The sequence below is a fragment of the Numida meleagris genome, chromosome 2 (assembly GCF_002078875.1).
Source record: "Numida meleagris isolate 19003 breed g44 Domestic line chromosome 2, NumMel1.0, whole genome shotgun sequence".
NCBI lineage: Eukaryota > Metazoa > Chordata > Aves > Galliformes > Numididae > Numida > Numida meleagris.
In genome coordinates, this window is record NC_034410.1 from 117,187,082 (window position 1) to 117,202,309 (window position 15,228).

Genomic DNA, 15,228 nt, shown 5'->3' on the forward strand with positions numbered 1-15,228 from the left:
TGGGCCACCATGAGTCCTTCCCTTTGTCTCATCTTCTCAGCTGAACAAACCCACTGACCTCACAAATACATCTTGACATCTTGCATTCTAGACTCTTCACCATCTTTGTAGCCCTCCTTTGCATGCTCTCTAATAGTTTTATGTCCTTCTTATATCGTGAAACACAAAACTGCTGCACAGTGCTCAAGGTGAAGCTGCATCAGTGCAGAGCAGTGGGACTATTCTGGCCCTTGACCGGCTGGCAGTGTTAAGGTATCCTGGAACACAAATCTTGAAAAAATCTTGCATGTAATTTGTGTATTCAATGCAGGTTGGGATTTTACCTCGGATGGCATTGATAGGAAAATGATTTATTCCTGATACTTGGGTGCAGAAGTCCATATATCAGCGCTGAAAAAAAAATCATAAAGAGCAACGAATATAGAGCATAATAAATACTGCATATTGTGGTACATAAGTAGTAGAGTACCCATGGCAGCTTGTAAGACAGGTTACATTCAAAATTTTTAAGGAAATTATAACTAAAAGTGAGAAAGAGAGGGTACAGTAAGAAGCAGTGTGTTCCTTGCACAGCATTGTTTCTCTTGGGTCCAAGAAATTTGGAAGGATTTATGGAGCCGGTCTGAAGCCAGCTGGATTCTGATGAATTTTAACCTCAGCCTCTCAATAGCTGAAAATGAAAATACAGAAAACCTTTGCAAGCCGGTACAGCAGTCCTGTGAAGACTGGAAGCTGGTCAATCCCACTGTTAGCTCAGTGTACCAAATTATACTAAACAAATGAAACATTGTCTCTAGTGGTTTGGATCAAAAATAATAACCAGGCTGTAGGACCTTGATGTAAATATAATGCAAAACTACACCTCTGATACCGAGTTTTGCTGGAAAAAAGAAGTTACAAGCTTTTCCATTCTACTTTGTGAAGTGAAGCCTCATGCAGCTGGTATGATCCACAGTTCAAAATTCCTGCCCCTATACCTCTCACTGCATTCACACGGCTTGGGCTTTTGGGAGCTGAACACCTAGCTTTTTGGCTTTGCTGAAGCCAATCAAACGCTCAGCATCCTCTCGCCAGCTGCCCACGGATGGAGGTGGCAGGGGAGCAGGGCCCCCTCTCGACCTTTTCTAGGCCACAACTTTGGCAGGAGCAAGGCCAGCTTTGGCGGGCGGCAGAGCTCGCGGCCGTCCAGGTGAGGACGGGCGGTGCACGGAGCTGGGGGTGGCTGCGGGGCCCCGAGCTCGGAGCCGGGATCGCGGCCCGCCCCGCGGGGTGCCGGGAGGGGTGGCCGCCTCACGTCACCGCCGCCCGCGATAAATGCCTGGCGAGGCGGGAGTCGGGAGAAAGAAGCGTGGAGCTCCCAGGGGCGGCAGCGCACTCGGCGACACCCCCCCTCGCCGGCACGACTCGTCCGCAACCCAGCAACTACCGCTAGGGCGAGGCCGTGCCCGAGCCACCTCCCCAGCGCCCCGAGCCCGGAGCGGGCCTGGAGAGGCGGTGGGCGGCGGAGCGAAGCTGGCTGCGGAGAGAGGAGGCAGCCGGCGCCGGAGGGTAAGGGCAGCAGCATTCAGCTCGGGGGCGGAGGCACCATCCGGGAGGGGGCCGCTCCCCGCGGGCCGCTGGGCAGGGCCGGGACGCGGATCCGTGGCGGCCGCTCCGCTCTGGGAGAGCCCCGCGCTGCTCCTCCGCCTCTTTTTGTTGTGCTCCCAGCGGCGGGTCCGGCTCGGGCAGTGGCGGGATTTACGCTTTTTTCCCGCAGGGGAAGGGAGGCACCGTGGCTTTTCTCCCCGCATCGCTCAGTCACGTAACAGGCGGCGTTGGCATGTTGCGTTCCTGATGCAGTAGTACTTTTTCAGGAGTTGTCCGTGCTTTTCTTTGTTTGATGAATGAGATAACCCCCAGCTCCCCCCAGTTTTCTTACCAGAGCTGAGTGACTTTAGTTTTATTAGGTATTTGGAAATCATAAAATAAAAGCTTTAATCGCAGTCATGTTTTGAAATGCATCAAGAAGGGATATTTTATGTCAACTCCATTATGTTTCTCCTTTCACATTTTAACACTAAATGCTTTTTTTTGTTTTGTTTATAAATTCCAATCCTAGGAGATTTATCTCCAGCTAATCTTCATTGATGTCTGGCTTCTGTTAAGTAGCTACAGGAAGCATGCTTTCTTGCATGCAGACACTGAAATGTGCACGCCAGGGTGCTACACAAAAGCACTTGGACATCTGAAGTTCATAAGGTTGAAGATAAGCGATCTTTCCAAACAGCAGTTTGTATTTATTAGTGTAAATAACGCGCAGCATTCTGGCTTCTCCCACTAAATCAACAGTGGCCAACTCTGTACACACTACAGTTTGACTTTTTTTGCTTAATGAATTCATACAGACCAGTGCTTCAACCTCCAAATTACATTACTCTTTCTTATGCGTTTGCAGCCAACAGACCTGGAAAAAAGACTTTGTCTTGGAGCTAACTCCTGAGCATTCTGAGATCGTTCATCATGAAGTATGTAGTGCAGGAATGGCTCAGAGTAACTACCTTGCTATTCATAGCTCAAGCAGTTTCTGCAATGGTTCTTCCCAATGCCACGCTCTTAGAGGAACTTTTGGAAAAATACATGGATGAAGATGGTGAGTGGTGGATCGCCAAGCAGAGAGGGAAAAGGGCTATCACAGACAGTGATATGCAAAGTATCTTGGATCTTCATAATAAATTACGGGGTCAGGTGTATCCACCAGCTTCCAATATGGAATATATGGTAAGGAAAAACTGATAGCCACATGCAGAAAGAAATGTTTTTGGAATAGTTACTGTCACTATATAAAGCAACATATTTTCAGTCTTAGCTTGCCTGATTTCTTCTAAGAGTGTTTGTTTTTTGTTTCTTTTTTCTTTTTTATTTTTTACTTTGTACAGGAGTGAACTTTGAGATAAAAATGCTTGTATATGGATCTTGTTGTATTCTATTGGTATCTATAGGTTTAATCTCTCATAGCTCTCCTGAATTTAAGAGGCAATTAGGATAAGGGGCCAATCTCCAAAACTACATTATTCAAAATAGTTGACTGTGACCTATTAAGTTACCATCTGAGAAGAGCACTGAACTATGAAGCTTCAAAATAACATGGATTCTCTCCCATACTTCTAGGTTGGATGCAATTTCTGAGCAAAAAGAGGCTCCTATAAAGTCTTCTATTTGAGTTGGCACGTGCTGGAGTTCTGTATGTTCCTATGTTTAACAGATTAATAACGTAATACATAATTTCTGTATTTTATTCTGTATTCTGTAAAATATACAGACATATATGTCTATATATTTTAGTTTGTTTGTAGATTTAAATTTCCTGTTTTTGAACTTCAATTTCATACTGTAGTTCAACACTATCTATTTCTCTCCTTGTTGATTAGATCAAACTAGGTTATTAGAGCTTTTGAAAAGAACGGGCACATTTTTTTTTCTGTATTTTTATTCCTTCAGAAACACTCAAATCTTACTCCTGTATCCACAGTGTGTATTATTTATCTGGCATCTTTATCAGAGCAAGTGTTACTATAGATAAAGTTGTTAACACTAAACATTACACCAAATATAACACTTTTCATTGTGAGTTTATGACAGAGGATCGTGTTAGCACATCTCAGGACTTAAATATCTTTCCCAGCTTGGAATGATGTCTCTCTTAGCTTGTAGATGTGATTGAACTGAGAATGTGTGTGTCATGGAGAAACCATGTTTGCTTGTCATCAATAAAGGTAGTTTAACTTGAATTTACTATATGAATTTTATATTAGGCAGAGAGTATTCAAAGAATTAGTTATTATATTCTATCTCCAAACAAAAAGAGGATAGTATCTTAAACCTCTTTAACCCTTTCAGTTACAATTATCTGCACGTGACCTTAAACTTTATTTTCTGTAAGGATTTTTTAAACCTTTCAATAGTGTGCATTACATTTTTTTTGTCCCTAAAAATGCAGGTTGATTTTTTTCTTTTTTTTTCTGGGAAACTTAAGAAGAAGCTGTCAGGCCTTTATTTTGTAAAATGACACTAGGCAAGACTATTAAATTAGAGAAGATAAAGGGTCTGTAACTGGTTGACCAAAGGAATGGAGATGTGTTCAGGGGTGGGAAGCTATGAGAAGGGCCTGGAAGGAGGCTGCGTCTGGCTGTGGAGGTATTGAGGAGCTGGTGGCATAGAGGGAAAGAGCATTTAATGAATACATGTAGTCAGGAGACGAGCTGGGTCTCTCAAGGCGGAGAAAAAACTGGGAAATCAGAGTTTAGAGGAGGAGTTTTAGCGCACTTCTAAGAGGCTACTTGGAAAGACTGAGCCTGGGATTGTTTGGGAAGGGAGTTTGTAGCTGGAGGAAGCAAGCAGAAGCAAGGATGGTGAACCAAGAGGATGGTTTAGGAAAGCACAGATCTGCCGCTTGAGCAGAAGAAGGTAGGGACTGAATTTGTGAATGATGGAAGATACATTTCATGATACAGATTGTGACTGTGATTGTGTACCTTTTCTACATAAGATGTCATAAAGCTTGTTCTGTTGCTTAGTAGCTCAAAAAATTGAGTACGAAATTACAAATGAGATGGGTAGACCCAGATTGAGAAGTGAAGTAGCAGTAAACATGGTAGTTCATCAAGGAAGCTTGATTTGTCATTTTAGTGGGCAAAACAAAAAAATATCATGGAAAACCTAATGTCCAGTCATTATTACAGAGCATATATGCAAGAAAGAAACTGTAGAGGCAAAGTCCATTCTGTCATAACTTCTGATGGATATTGTAGCTGTATAATTATTAGTGCTGTTTTCTTGTCCACAGTTGAATGAAAACAGATACATATTACACTTAATATACACTTCACTTTTCTAGACACATACTAAGGTACCCACAAATGGTGCCTTTCCAGACAAAGAGATAAGCACTCTTAGATCTAGTTTCACAAGGCTTTGTGACCTCTGGGTCAGTTCTGTGAATCACAGAAAGATCAAAGAGCCAAGAATGGATGGAATTATAACTGTATTTGGCTACATTTTTGTCTTTTTGTCTTTTTTTTTTTTTTGTAGAGTAAAAGATGTATATTGTTGGAGGTCTTAAATAAAAAAAATCTTCACAATACAATTAAGATATGTGAAGTCTTACAAAGGCAAGTTCAAAAATCCCTCTAATTGTTTTCCTGATATTTAGTGAGCTAGATAAGTACAGCTGAAATATTTTTGTCTACTTTTGGAGTGCTTTATTAGTATAGAACTCCTGGCAAAAAAACTTCCTGCTATGGGCACAGCCATGCTGCTATAAGCAGCACTTTGTACTAGTTGAGGTCTTCTTTGAAAACAGAGCTGGCTCTACTGGTGAAAATGAAGTTTTAACAGTGTACAGAGTCCAAGAGGAGGTGATTGAGGTTCAGGTGCCTCACTGATATGCCTATTTCTCTGTAAGTCTGTTATATAGGTTAAAATCTTCAAGTGTGTTTGGAGCTGGGAAAAAGTATGTGGGGGCTGTGTTCTCTCATTCCTCAGTTCATATTTTTCAACTGAGCTAAACTAACAGGCAGCTTTACCTGAAAATGTCTCTGTCCTGCTCCTGCCACTGATACATATCTGAGTTGATGATGAGTTTGGTTAACTAATTAAAGAATCAAAAACATCTCTCTTTTTTTTTTTTTTTTTTTCTTTCCCAGTAGTTTTGATTTTGTGCCAGTTTGAGTTTGGAACTGGTTCCCTACATGGCTGATAAAAGAAGAGGATGGGAGTGAATAGCTAAGGATTGGGAGAAATGAAGAATTGCACTTTGGGTAGAAGCATTCCTCTGTACCTTGCTTGCCATGTCCAGCCATATCTCTGAGAAAACTGCAGGGCTAACACCGTGTTTTGTTGTGAGTTGTGCGGAGGAGAAAAATTTTTTACACTTTGTATTGTCCATTGTACTTTTGTATAATGTATTCAGCAGGTAGATGATACAGCATGAAGACTGAAAAGAATAGACCATGACATAATGTTCCATGTTATGCAGCACATTGCAGTTTTGATGTAGCCTCTGTGACAGGAACATGTAGTGATACAAAACAGTATGTGTATGGTGGTATTCTAGTACAGAATTCTGTAGTTCTTTGGCATGCCGTTGACTTCCCTTGTATTTGGGGACTTCAGCATGTAAGATCTTGATTTCATAAAGGAAGAAAAAAGGTTGAATTACTGGTTTTCTGTACAGCTGTAAACTTTACCCTTTTGCCTTGTGAAAGAAAAAGGGTAGGAGATTATAACAGTTCAGTGACCTAAAGTTACTAACTGCACCAAAGTTTAGTGGCTATGTGTAATAAACAGAACATTCTCATGGTTGTCTGGCTGAACTAACCGGATGAAAAGTTCATCTTCCCCTGTAATTGGCTCTAGTGGTGAGCAGTAGGGGATTCCTAGGGTAAGAGGATAAGAGTAGAGCGTGGAAACAGAGAAACTTCTGCAGTGAAAACTCCCAGCTTCGAGCAAACAGCAGCTTAGGGACTTTCTAAATCTGCACTTTTATTTTATTTTTCTCCCAGTAGTTTCAGAAGGAGCTTTTTTCTATGAATCTGAATGCTTGAGTCCATACATATCTTTGTGATAAAAAGTTGCAGAGCTCTCTACGTAATTGTATGCTATGGGAACAGTTACTACGGTTATGTTTTTCCTTTAAACTGGATCTTCTATTTCCTTATGTCTTCTTTATCTCCTTATAGGTTTTTTTTCTTCATTTTTTTTTAAGAACTTAGTGAGAGACTTTGCAAAAAAACTTAACTACACTTTTTCATATCTTTGTGATGCTTTCAAAAAGTCTGATAGATTTGGGAGGAACCCATGTTATCCAGGCATTTATTTTACAACTCAGCCCATCAAATCATCCAAGTGGAAGTCAGTTTCTGGTCTGCAGTTTCTCAGAATCCATTGGAAGTATTTTAAAATATTAGCACCCATATACTGTCTTTTGTTAGTGTAGTACTGAGGCCATTTTGGAAGAGAATTTGTATGCCACACAGTAATTCAGCAGTTTCATAATCAAGTTCTTCCAAATTCTTGAGTGATATTATCCAGGCTGTGCAACTTGGTGCTGTTAGAATTATCAGTTTCCGTTTTTTTTTTGTTGTTGTTCTTTCCTGCTTAATTCTGACGTAGGTGGACCTTCTGTCTCTTTCTCTGTATAGAAAGTTTCTGGTGTGAGAACCTACCTAAACTCCTGTGTAGCAGCCCAGCACATTCAGTTACCTCCTCTGCAGTGGCCGCAGATGATCTTATGACTGCATGTTAGATCATTCTTTCCTAGAGCTCTTCCTGCAGCGCTGAGACCTTTTGAATTGTCAACACTGCAATTTGAGAGTAGGAAAAAAAAGTCTTGAGGTTATGATGAACAGCTTGTTATGAAAATATATGGCAAGTCCATACTCTATGGATGTTTATCCTGTTGTGTACAGTTAACAAGTGGTTCCTAATGCAGAAAGGAGTAAGGACCTTTTTTCTTCATGATGTGTGCAGGGATTAACAGCACTGCTAAGGGAGCAGTAAGGGATGACGTTTCCCTGCTAATGTTCCAAGGCACCCGAGCTGAAATTAGATGATGCTTTCAACATTTCCTATCCCAAGCCATTGACCCAGTGTGGCCTTCTCATCAGTCACTTGGGGTAACTGTGGAAAAGATGTCTGTGGTAGTATAGGGAACTGAAGCAAACTTCTGATGGCAGTCGTGAGTCTGACCAGAACAGTGTCCTAGTAAGGCTTTTCTGCTCTGAGGCTGGTCTGGTGTGCCTCCCAGTTCCTGTTCTGTGCTTTGCTGTCTGCCTCCAGCATCCCTTGGCACAGGCCTACTGTTTAAGACAAAAATGGAAAATGCCATGATTTCTCATACACTTGCCAATGTATGCAATAGCCTTGGAATATAGAAGGCAACACATTTTTTTTTTCTGTCCTTATTTGGTACATTGACTTTAAACAGACTTCTACGCTCTCCTGTCATCAATATTGTAGAAGAGACTGTCAGCAAATCAGGAAATCAATATACTGGTTTGTCCTTTGAAACTGGAGTGACATGAAAAGCCTTATTCTACCTTCAATTAGTTAGACAGGCTTTTATTGCATTGTTAATAAATTATTACTAAATTGCGAAGTGTTAATAAAACTTGAAAAACATATTTTAGGTATCATAATCTTATAGCTTCCCTACAACCTAATCCTATTTGTTTTTTTTAATTGTGTGTCTCATGGAGAGAGACACACATAATGTAAAAGTAAATACATATAAAAACATACATATAGAAATAGTATTTTTGGATAATTTCAGTGTCAGCATTGTACCTTAATGCATTTGAACATATCCACGAAAGCTGAGATTTATTTTTTGTGATCAACACTTTAAAAATAGTCACTGTAAGATGGATAAGGGATGTTGTTAGTTCCTTTATATTCTGGAAAGCTGCACTCTGGAAACTGGGACCCACGCGAGTAAAATTTAGAAAAGAAATTTTGAGTACTGAATTTGTAATGCATTCTGTTTTAAACCTTTCTTTTAATATTCAGTCATTGATTTCATATAAATACATACATATTTTCCCAAGCAAACAAGTTGAATAGCTCATGTGAGATCTTCATTTCTTGTGTGTCCTTTTTCTGTACTGAAAAGTGTTCAGCTTCCTAGGTTGATAGACACTGAGGTATTTCAGCTTGGTGTTTCTTGGCACCTAGCCGCACACTGCAATTTGTAATTAAAGTAATTGGGAACATCAGTGTTTTCTAGGCACGGAAGTCTTTTCGTATTTAATTATTTTTAGTGGTCTTTTGTCCAGATCCTGCCATTACCTGTTATGGATGTCATCACAAAGCCCCTGCCTTGCTTCTAAGAAGTTCTTTTTTTCTGCAAACCTTGTGAAGGAAATAAAACTCTTGTACTTTTTTTCGAAAGTTCAGATTAGTGTATTTATTTGGTATAGCTTCATAGTTCTTAGGGACAATCACGTATGAGCATCTGACAGCAATACTGCATCCATATTTTTTTCATGGGAGAACTAGAAATATACTTAGTTTGTTCTGTTTCCTCAGAAGGTCTTGTCTTTCTGAAAACTATGATGGTGTTGTGTTGTAAGTGCTGATACTGTATCTTTCCTTACAAAACTGGCTTCTGGCTGACTCCTGGCTTCCATGGGGCTTCATTCTGGGGGTCTTGAGAACTTCCAACTTGATTTCAGTAACTTCATGGAAGACTTTAGAAGGAGAAAATGAAGGATGACTATAAATAGTTTTAATTTGGATTTTTCTTAATTTTCCTCAAGCAAATTCCTGCTGTTTTTAAATACGTATGATTAGACTTTGGATCAGATGAACCCACTTGTGCACACAGGTCTTACATGAATAATAGAAAAACAGTCTTCATGTCATCACAATGGTTGATTTCAATCCCTGTTCTGATAGAGATAGAAATAATTTCAGCAATTTTATGCTGCTTCCTATAATGATCTGCATAACTCTGGATCTAGCAGGTTTCTGCACATGTCTGTCAGCTCCCAACTGAGATTTTCAGTCTATAACCTGTGAAGCTACAGAACTGAAATTTGCTCAAGAGTCAGTCTCAGTGCTTCAGTGTGTGGAGAACTGAATCAGCATTGGGAAACTTAGAGGCCTTGCAGTAGATGTAGTGAATTTTTATGTGCTGAATGACAGTCTCCTGTTAAAATTCCTAGACCTTATTGATAACAGTCTTACACATCTCTATTTAGTTTGTCTTGTCCATTTTGCAGAAAGTCTGGGTCGCTTGGTTAAAAACAATTTCTATTCCCTTCAAGAAGAAAACCTTGGGTTGTGCAATCCCTTAAATGGCCAGAGAGCACTATAGGTGCCAAGAAGAGAGCAGCCTTTTTCAGAGTGAACCTGTCTGCTTTCTCTCTGGTTTTCCACTTTCCTGCTCCACTTCAAAGGTTGGTGGAAGTGCTTCAGCTATTTTGCCTGTGCTCAGAGCTTACTGACACTGCATCAAAGCGCTCAGTGACGTTGGCTTACCCTCTTATTCTCTCTGGCTGTTTTAGCAAAGGATTGTGCAATGTGAAGTGGCCAAGAAAGCGAGTGGATAAGTCCATGTTATGACTTTTACTGATAGAATGCCAACAACAACTAAGCAACTCCAAGTAAAGAAACTGAAAGTGGAAAGTAGCAGAAAGGCTTACTGTGAGCCTTCCCATAATGAAAATAATTAGCAACATAGAACAGATATTGTTCATCCTTTATTTTGCTGCCAGAGAACTCCGTCACTGCCTTCCTAAACAAAAAAAAAATTATTAATCAGTAGTAATGGAATCAGAGCTTAAAAATAAAATAGACTAAACACAGTAAGAATCAATGAGATTTATTAAAGTAACTCCATGTAGTCTTTCATCTTCATGACACCCTCTTTAACATTTTTTAATTGAGGGGAAAAAAAGAATATATTTATTTCTTAAATAATGTCATTGAAAAGCTTGATATGTCTTCAGCCTGTTATCTATAAAAGTACTCTTCAAACTTAGATTTGGCATGAAGTAGAGTGACTATAATAGTCAAAAAGGCATAATTCATTAAGAAGACTATCTTGTATCTGAACAATTTTTACTTTATTATGAAGGAAGATTGCCTTAAATCCAGAATTTTGTCTGTGTTTCAAGAAGGTTTCAAGAAAGAATGATGCTTACTACATAATGCAGTAGATACCTCCCAGATGCCTCGTTGGCTGCCTGAATGGTCAAGTACTCTTTCTTTAAGACATATTTTCCAATTCCCTTCATTTAAATTTTATTTAAACATTTCCACCAGTAGCACCATGTCACATATGATCACTGTGTGATCTCTGACAATAAGTTCAATTCACTTCTGCTGTACTAATATCAAATTACGGTGGTCACCTTTTAAAAGCGAACATTCATTGTGACACGTATTTGAGATACTGTGGCTAATTCCTGTTCAAAGTCCAGGAAATTCTGTAGAATCTGTTAAACTGCTGCATGAAAGCAATCAGTTACAGCTAGTTTATAGTAGTAATGAGTATTAGGATTTGAGGTAAGGAGCTGTGCTGTGGTCAGTTTATAATTAGCTATGCATATTTATGAATGCTATTCATAATGAATGTGTAATTCATACTTTGGCAATGGACAAAATGCAGAAATCAAGATCAGTCTGCACATGTATGATCACTGTTGTTTCTCTTCCATTCATGTCAGAATATAGAAGCAAATAGATGATTTTTTAGTCATCTTCTAATAGAAAGTCTTTATGCACTGTTTTTAAAAAGTAGCAAAGTAAATGTACTGTTTCAGAACACCTTGGAAACCTGACTATTCCAGCAAGGGTGTTTTTAACACTCTTAGAGTACACACAGAATTAAATGTGATTAGTCATGTCTGCTCATTCCTATTCCTGGTTTTTACTTTTTGAACACATAAGCTCAAACACATGAAACTGTAATAGAGAGATACTTCTAAATATTGGTGCAATTTATTCAGTGTTTGGGAACAATATTTTTGGCCTCATATTGCTTTCCTGTTTCCAGCAAAAGCCGCAGTTTTCCTGCTCTCTACTCTTTTCCAAAAGAGTAGCTGAAACCTCAAGGTCTATTCAGGGATCTCTGCCCAGCTTAATGCTCTATAAACTCCAGTCTACCACGTGGTAGCATGTAAGGTGTAAGGTTGTTACCTTTTTACTTCTAGACAGACTCTCTTCCTCCAACAGAAAATGGATGCCTAGCTTTCCTGCTATTGGAAAATTTAATTGTTTTATCTATCCTTTCTCTGTGTTTAAGGAGTATATCAGTACTTACTAGAATAGTCATTTTTGTATTTTCAAAGAGAGTTGTCTGGTGTTTCAGTCCTCTTGGGGTTTTGTACTCACTCTGCTATATATTGTGCAAGTAAGCTCAGGCTAGCACAGAATTTGATATTTTTGGACTCAAATGACTGAAGGTAACTGTCTCAGTTGCATGCTAGTAAGTGACTTTTCAAAGATGCTGATTATCATTAGTTTTTATGGACTTCCCTCAGCAGTCTAGGTATGGATGAAAATGCCTTACCTCACCTTAAGTGAAAGTGAAGCCAAGGAACACTGCCAGTATCTCTCAAGAAGAGATCATATCAAATCAGTCTCTTTTACTTTTCTGACCTGGTACTTAACTAGCATAGTGTACTAGTAGAAGTAGTAGGTGTCATGTTTTTGGCTCTGGAAAGGTTTTAACGCTCTCTACCCGACACAAGGTAAAGGTGACAAGCTTGGTGTTAAACAGGCAGGGGGTCAAAAATGTTGATGCTGTCAGAGCATGTCCCTTTTCAGTTAAGCATGCAGGTTATGACTAAGATGAGCAAGGAATGCACTTAAAAATGAGAATAGAGTAACCATAATGTAGGTTGGGATTGTTTTAGAATTGAAATTTAAAAATTATCAGAACCTGACAAGTGCAGGAAATGTCCTGGAATGAATGTGATGAAATACAGTATATTTAACTGCAAGATGGAGAGTAAGTAGAGTATCAAATAGGTGGAACACAAGGAGTAAGTAATAGGTAGGAGTAATGCTACCCAGTCCATAAGTTTCACTGAGTTAGAAATTAATGCGGCAACAATATATGAAAGAAAGTGACTTCTTTGTGTGAAACTGGTGAGACTGAGTTTGAAATGTGATGTCCAGCTTTGGCCGTATTTTAGGAATGGTATAGCCACTTCAGAGTGAATGAAAGAGATTAATAGGATTGATTATAAATGCAGAATGTGTGATTGATGAGGAGGACTGAAGGAGAGAAACAGCTGAGTTTGTTTAATTTTAATCTGGGAAATAAAGGTTGTTGCAGGAAAGAGAGTGATTTCTTGGTTTGGTTTTTCTCATTAAAAAACAAAAACAAATTAAAAAAGAAAAAAAAACAAAACAAAAAACCCAACAACCATCAGCTACAATTGCAGGGCAAGATGTTTAGATTGCATAGGAAGAAAATCCTCTTTACTCTTACAGTCATAAAATTCAGAAGAAAAAGAAAATAAATACTATTCAGAAATTACCATTATTAGTTTTAATTATTAAAAACTGGACAACACACAAATGTTTGATTCTGTCTCAGTAAAAGACGCTAAAATGTAGTCGAGATCCATCTCTTGAAGTAGTTTTCAGCTGTATCTTTCTGTCATTCTATGCTGATACCATGCAGCTGATTTCTGGTTCTTAAGTGTATTTCTGCTTATTTGCTCTTGACATTTCTTAATCAATGTTTCATCTTTCCTTTTTTTTTCCTTCTTAGTATCATTAGTCTTAAAGAATACAGTAAATAAATACCCATACTGTACTGTGGTATTTACTTTACTACTCTCTCCCTATATTTAGAATGTATACAGCAATGAAGTATTTATACTATGCCATGGTAAATGTTTACTTTCAGTGGTGCCCACTGTACTTACTTTTCCATCTTTACTGAGCTTAAGTTTTAGCTCAATTTTTTTTTCTTTTCATACAGTTACTTTCCATACAATTTTTTCTTTTTTCCTACATACACAAATACCTCTCCAATTAAAATGTTATCACTGTGTTTTTGAACTTTTGGGCTTCTTGGTTCTGATGCAACACCTGTCGCTGTAATTGGTGGACTCACTTATGCTGGTCTGACTTGAGTAGAGAATTTCCTCTTGATTTAACACTCACGTAATATAAATAATGGAATTCATCTCACCAAGCTTTTGTTGTCTGGTGTAGATGTCTGCATTTGAGCTAATCTCTTTTATAATTAGTGGAGAATTTCCAGCACACATTTCCTCTCAGTTAAAAATGGATAGATAAAATTATCTCCTGTAGACGCTTATTTGTCTATGTAACTACAAAAGTAATTTAATTAGCTCAAATGCCTGTATCTACTTTGAGCCTGTTTAAATTCAAGGGAGGTTAATCCTACCCCATGTGATTGGTTTGGCTGTTGCTGAGTTGTACTGTAAGATGCAGTATCCTTTCTGAAACAGCTTTTCAATAACCAGAGCATTGGTTTCAATATACATGCTACTTGAACCCCATGTTGACAGAGGTTAAATACCACAATTTGTAGTCCAGTTAATCTGGTGTTAGCTTTGGTTTATTTTAGTATGATATGTTGTAAACTAGGAATATTTAAAAGATCTTCATTGCATGTGACATCCCTCCTGCAAAGCCTGTAACTTTCTTGAGGAGAAAAATTAGCAACTGGAATCAGTAACTGCTCTCACCATTTAGTTTAATCAACCAGCCTGGTGCTAGCCACAGTTAGTCTAGCATAAAGTTTGCAAAGTAGGATTGTTATTGGCACACACAGTTTTAACAAAATATTGAGAAGGGCAGTGCTTGTGTCAGCAAGTGTTGTGTTACAACAGCAGGTTTTGTAGGGCAAAAGAATTGGTGCTGAGGGCCTGACATGCATGCTCTCTACATTTCAGGGTTTTCTGTTTTGATCTGGGTCTTATCTGTTGGTGTGGACTGAAAACCCATTAACAACTGTAAAGCGTTAGATGTACTCTTGGAACACAACTCCTAGCATTTTGTCTGGAAGGAATCCAGTGTGTACTCCAAGAGTACACTAAGTGGGAGTGATCAGGAGTTTCATTTCAAAATCACATTCCTGATCTAAATTAAAATCCTGCCATTGAAAAATCCTAATCCAGTCTGACTTCCATCATAGTGTAGGTGATGGTATTACAGTCTTAAAAAATCACCACTGTTTCCTGTCTACTTCATGGATGGGAATGTTTTAGTAGATAAGTGTGAATAATGCAGAAATTTTGTAAATAATCGTGTTAGTTGGATGATATGCAAGTTATTTTCCAAATCTAAAAGAAGAAGACAGTAAAATAAACAACCCAACCGAGACTGTAAGGTTGAAGTATGTAGAGCTGAATATTTTCTCCTCTTACTGAAAAGTAAATGCTTGCAGAGTCTGGAAGTTCAGCCAATGCCTGTGCTGTGCGCACTAGCTCTCATACAAGTCTGGGGATAGAAGTTTTACTCTGAGCATATTTATTTGGATAGCTGAAGCATCTAACCATGCCATTTTGTCAGTGGTAAGCTATTCAGAATACTTAATGAAATCAAGTCTAGAGCATCACTAAACCTTCAGCTAAGGGTTTTGTATATGGAGGAACATGCTTCGCAGCAATGGTGCCTGAAAAGTTTATAGACTTTTTCTGTCACATATGAGGATATAAGAGTAAAAAGGAAGTGCTTATGCTAGTAATTTTCTACAGAGAA

The 15,228-nt window shown here is 38.8% G+C and overlaps 1 protein-coding gene across 2 annotated transcripts in view; it reads left to right on the forward strand.

The window, feature by feature from the left end:
• The window catches only part of CRISPLD1 (cysteine rich secretory protein LCCL domain containing 1), a 41,725-nt gene continuing 27,789 nt past the window's right edge, over nt 1,293–15,228 (forward strand). The window contains exons 1-2 of one of the 2 annotated variants that reach the window (XM_021388464.1): nt 1,293–1,548; nt 2,435–2,757. In XM_021388464.1, the coding sequence (XP_021244139.1) occupies nt 2,500–2,757 (258 nt within the window). In that variant the 5' untranslated portion in view covers nt 1,293–1,548; nt 2,435–2,499. Of the gene's footprint in view, nt 1,549–2,434; nt 2,758–15,228 lie in introns of those variants that run through there. The other variant, XM_021388465.1, reaches the window with a different exon arrangement.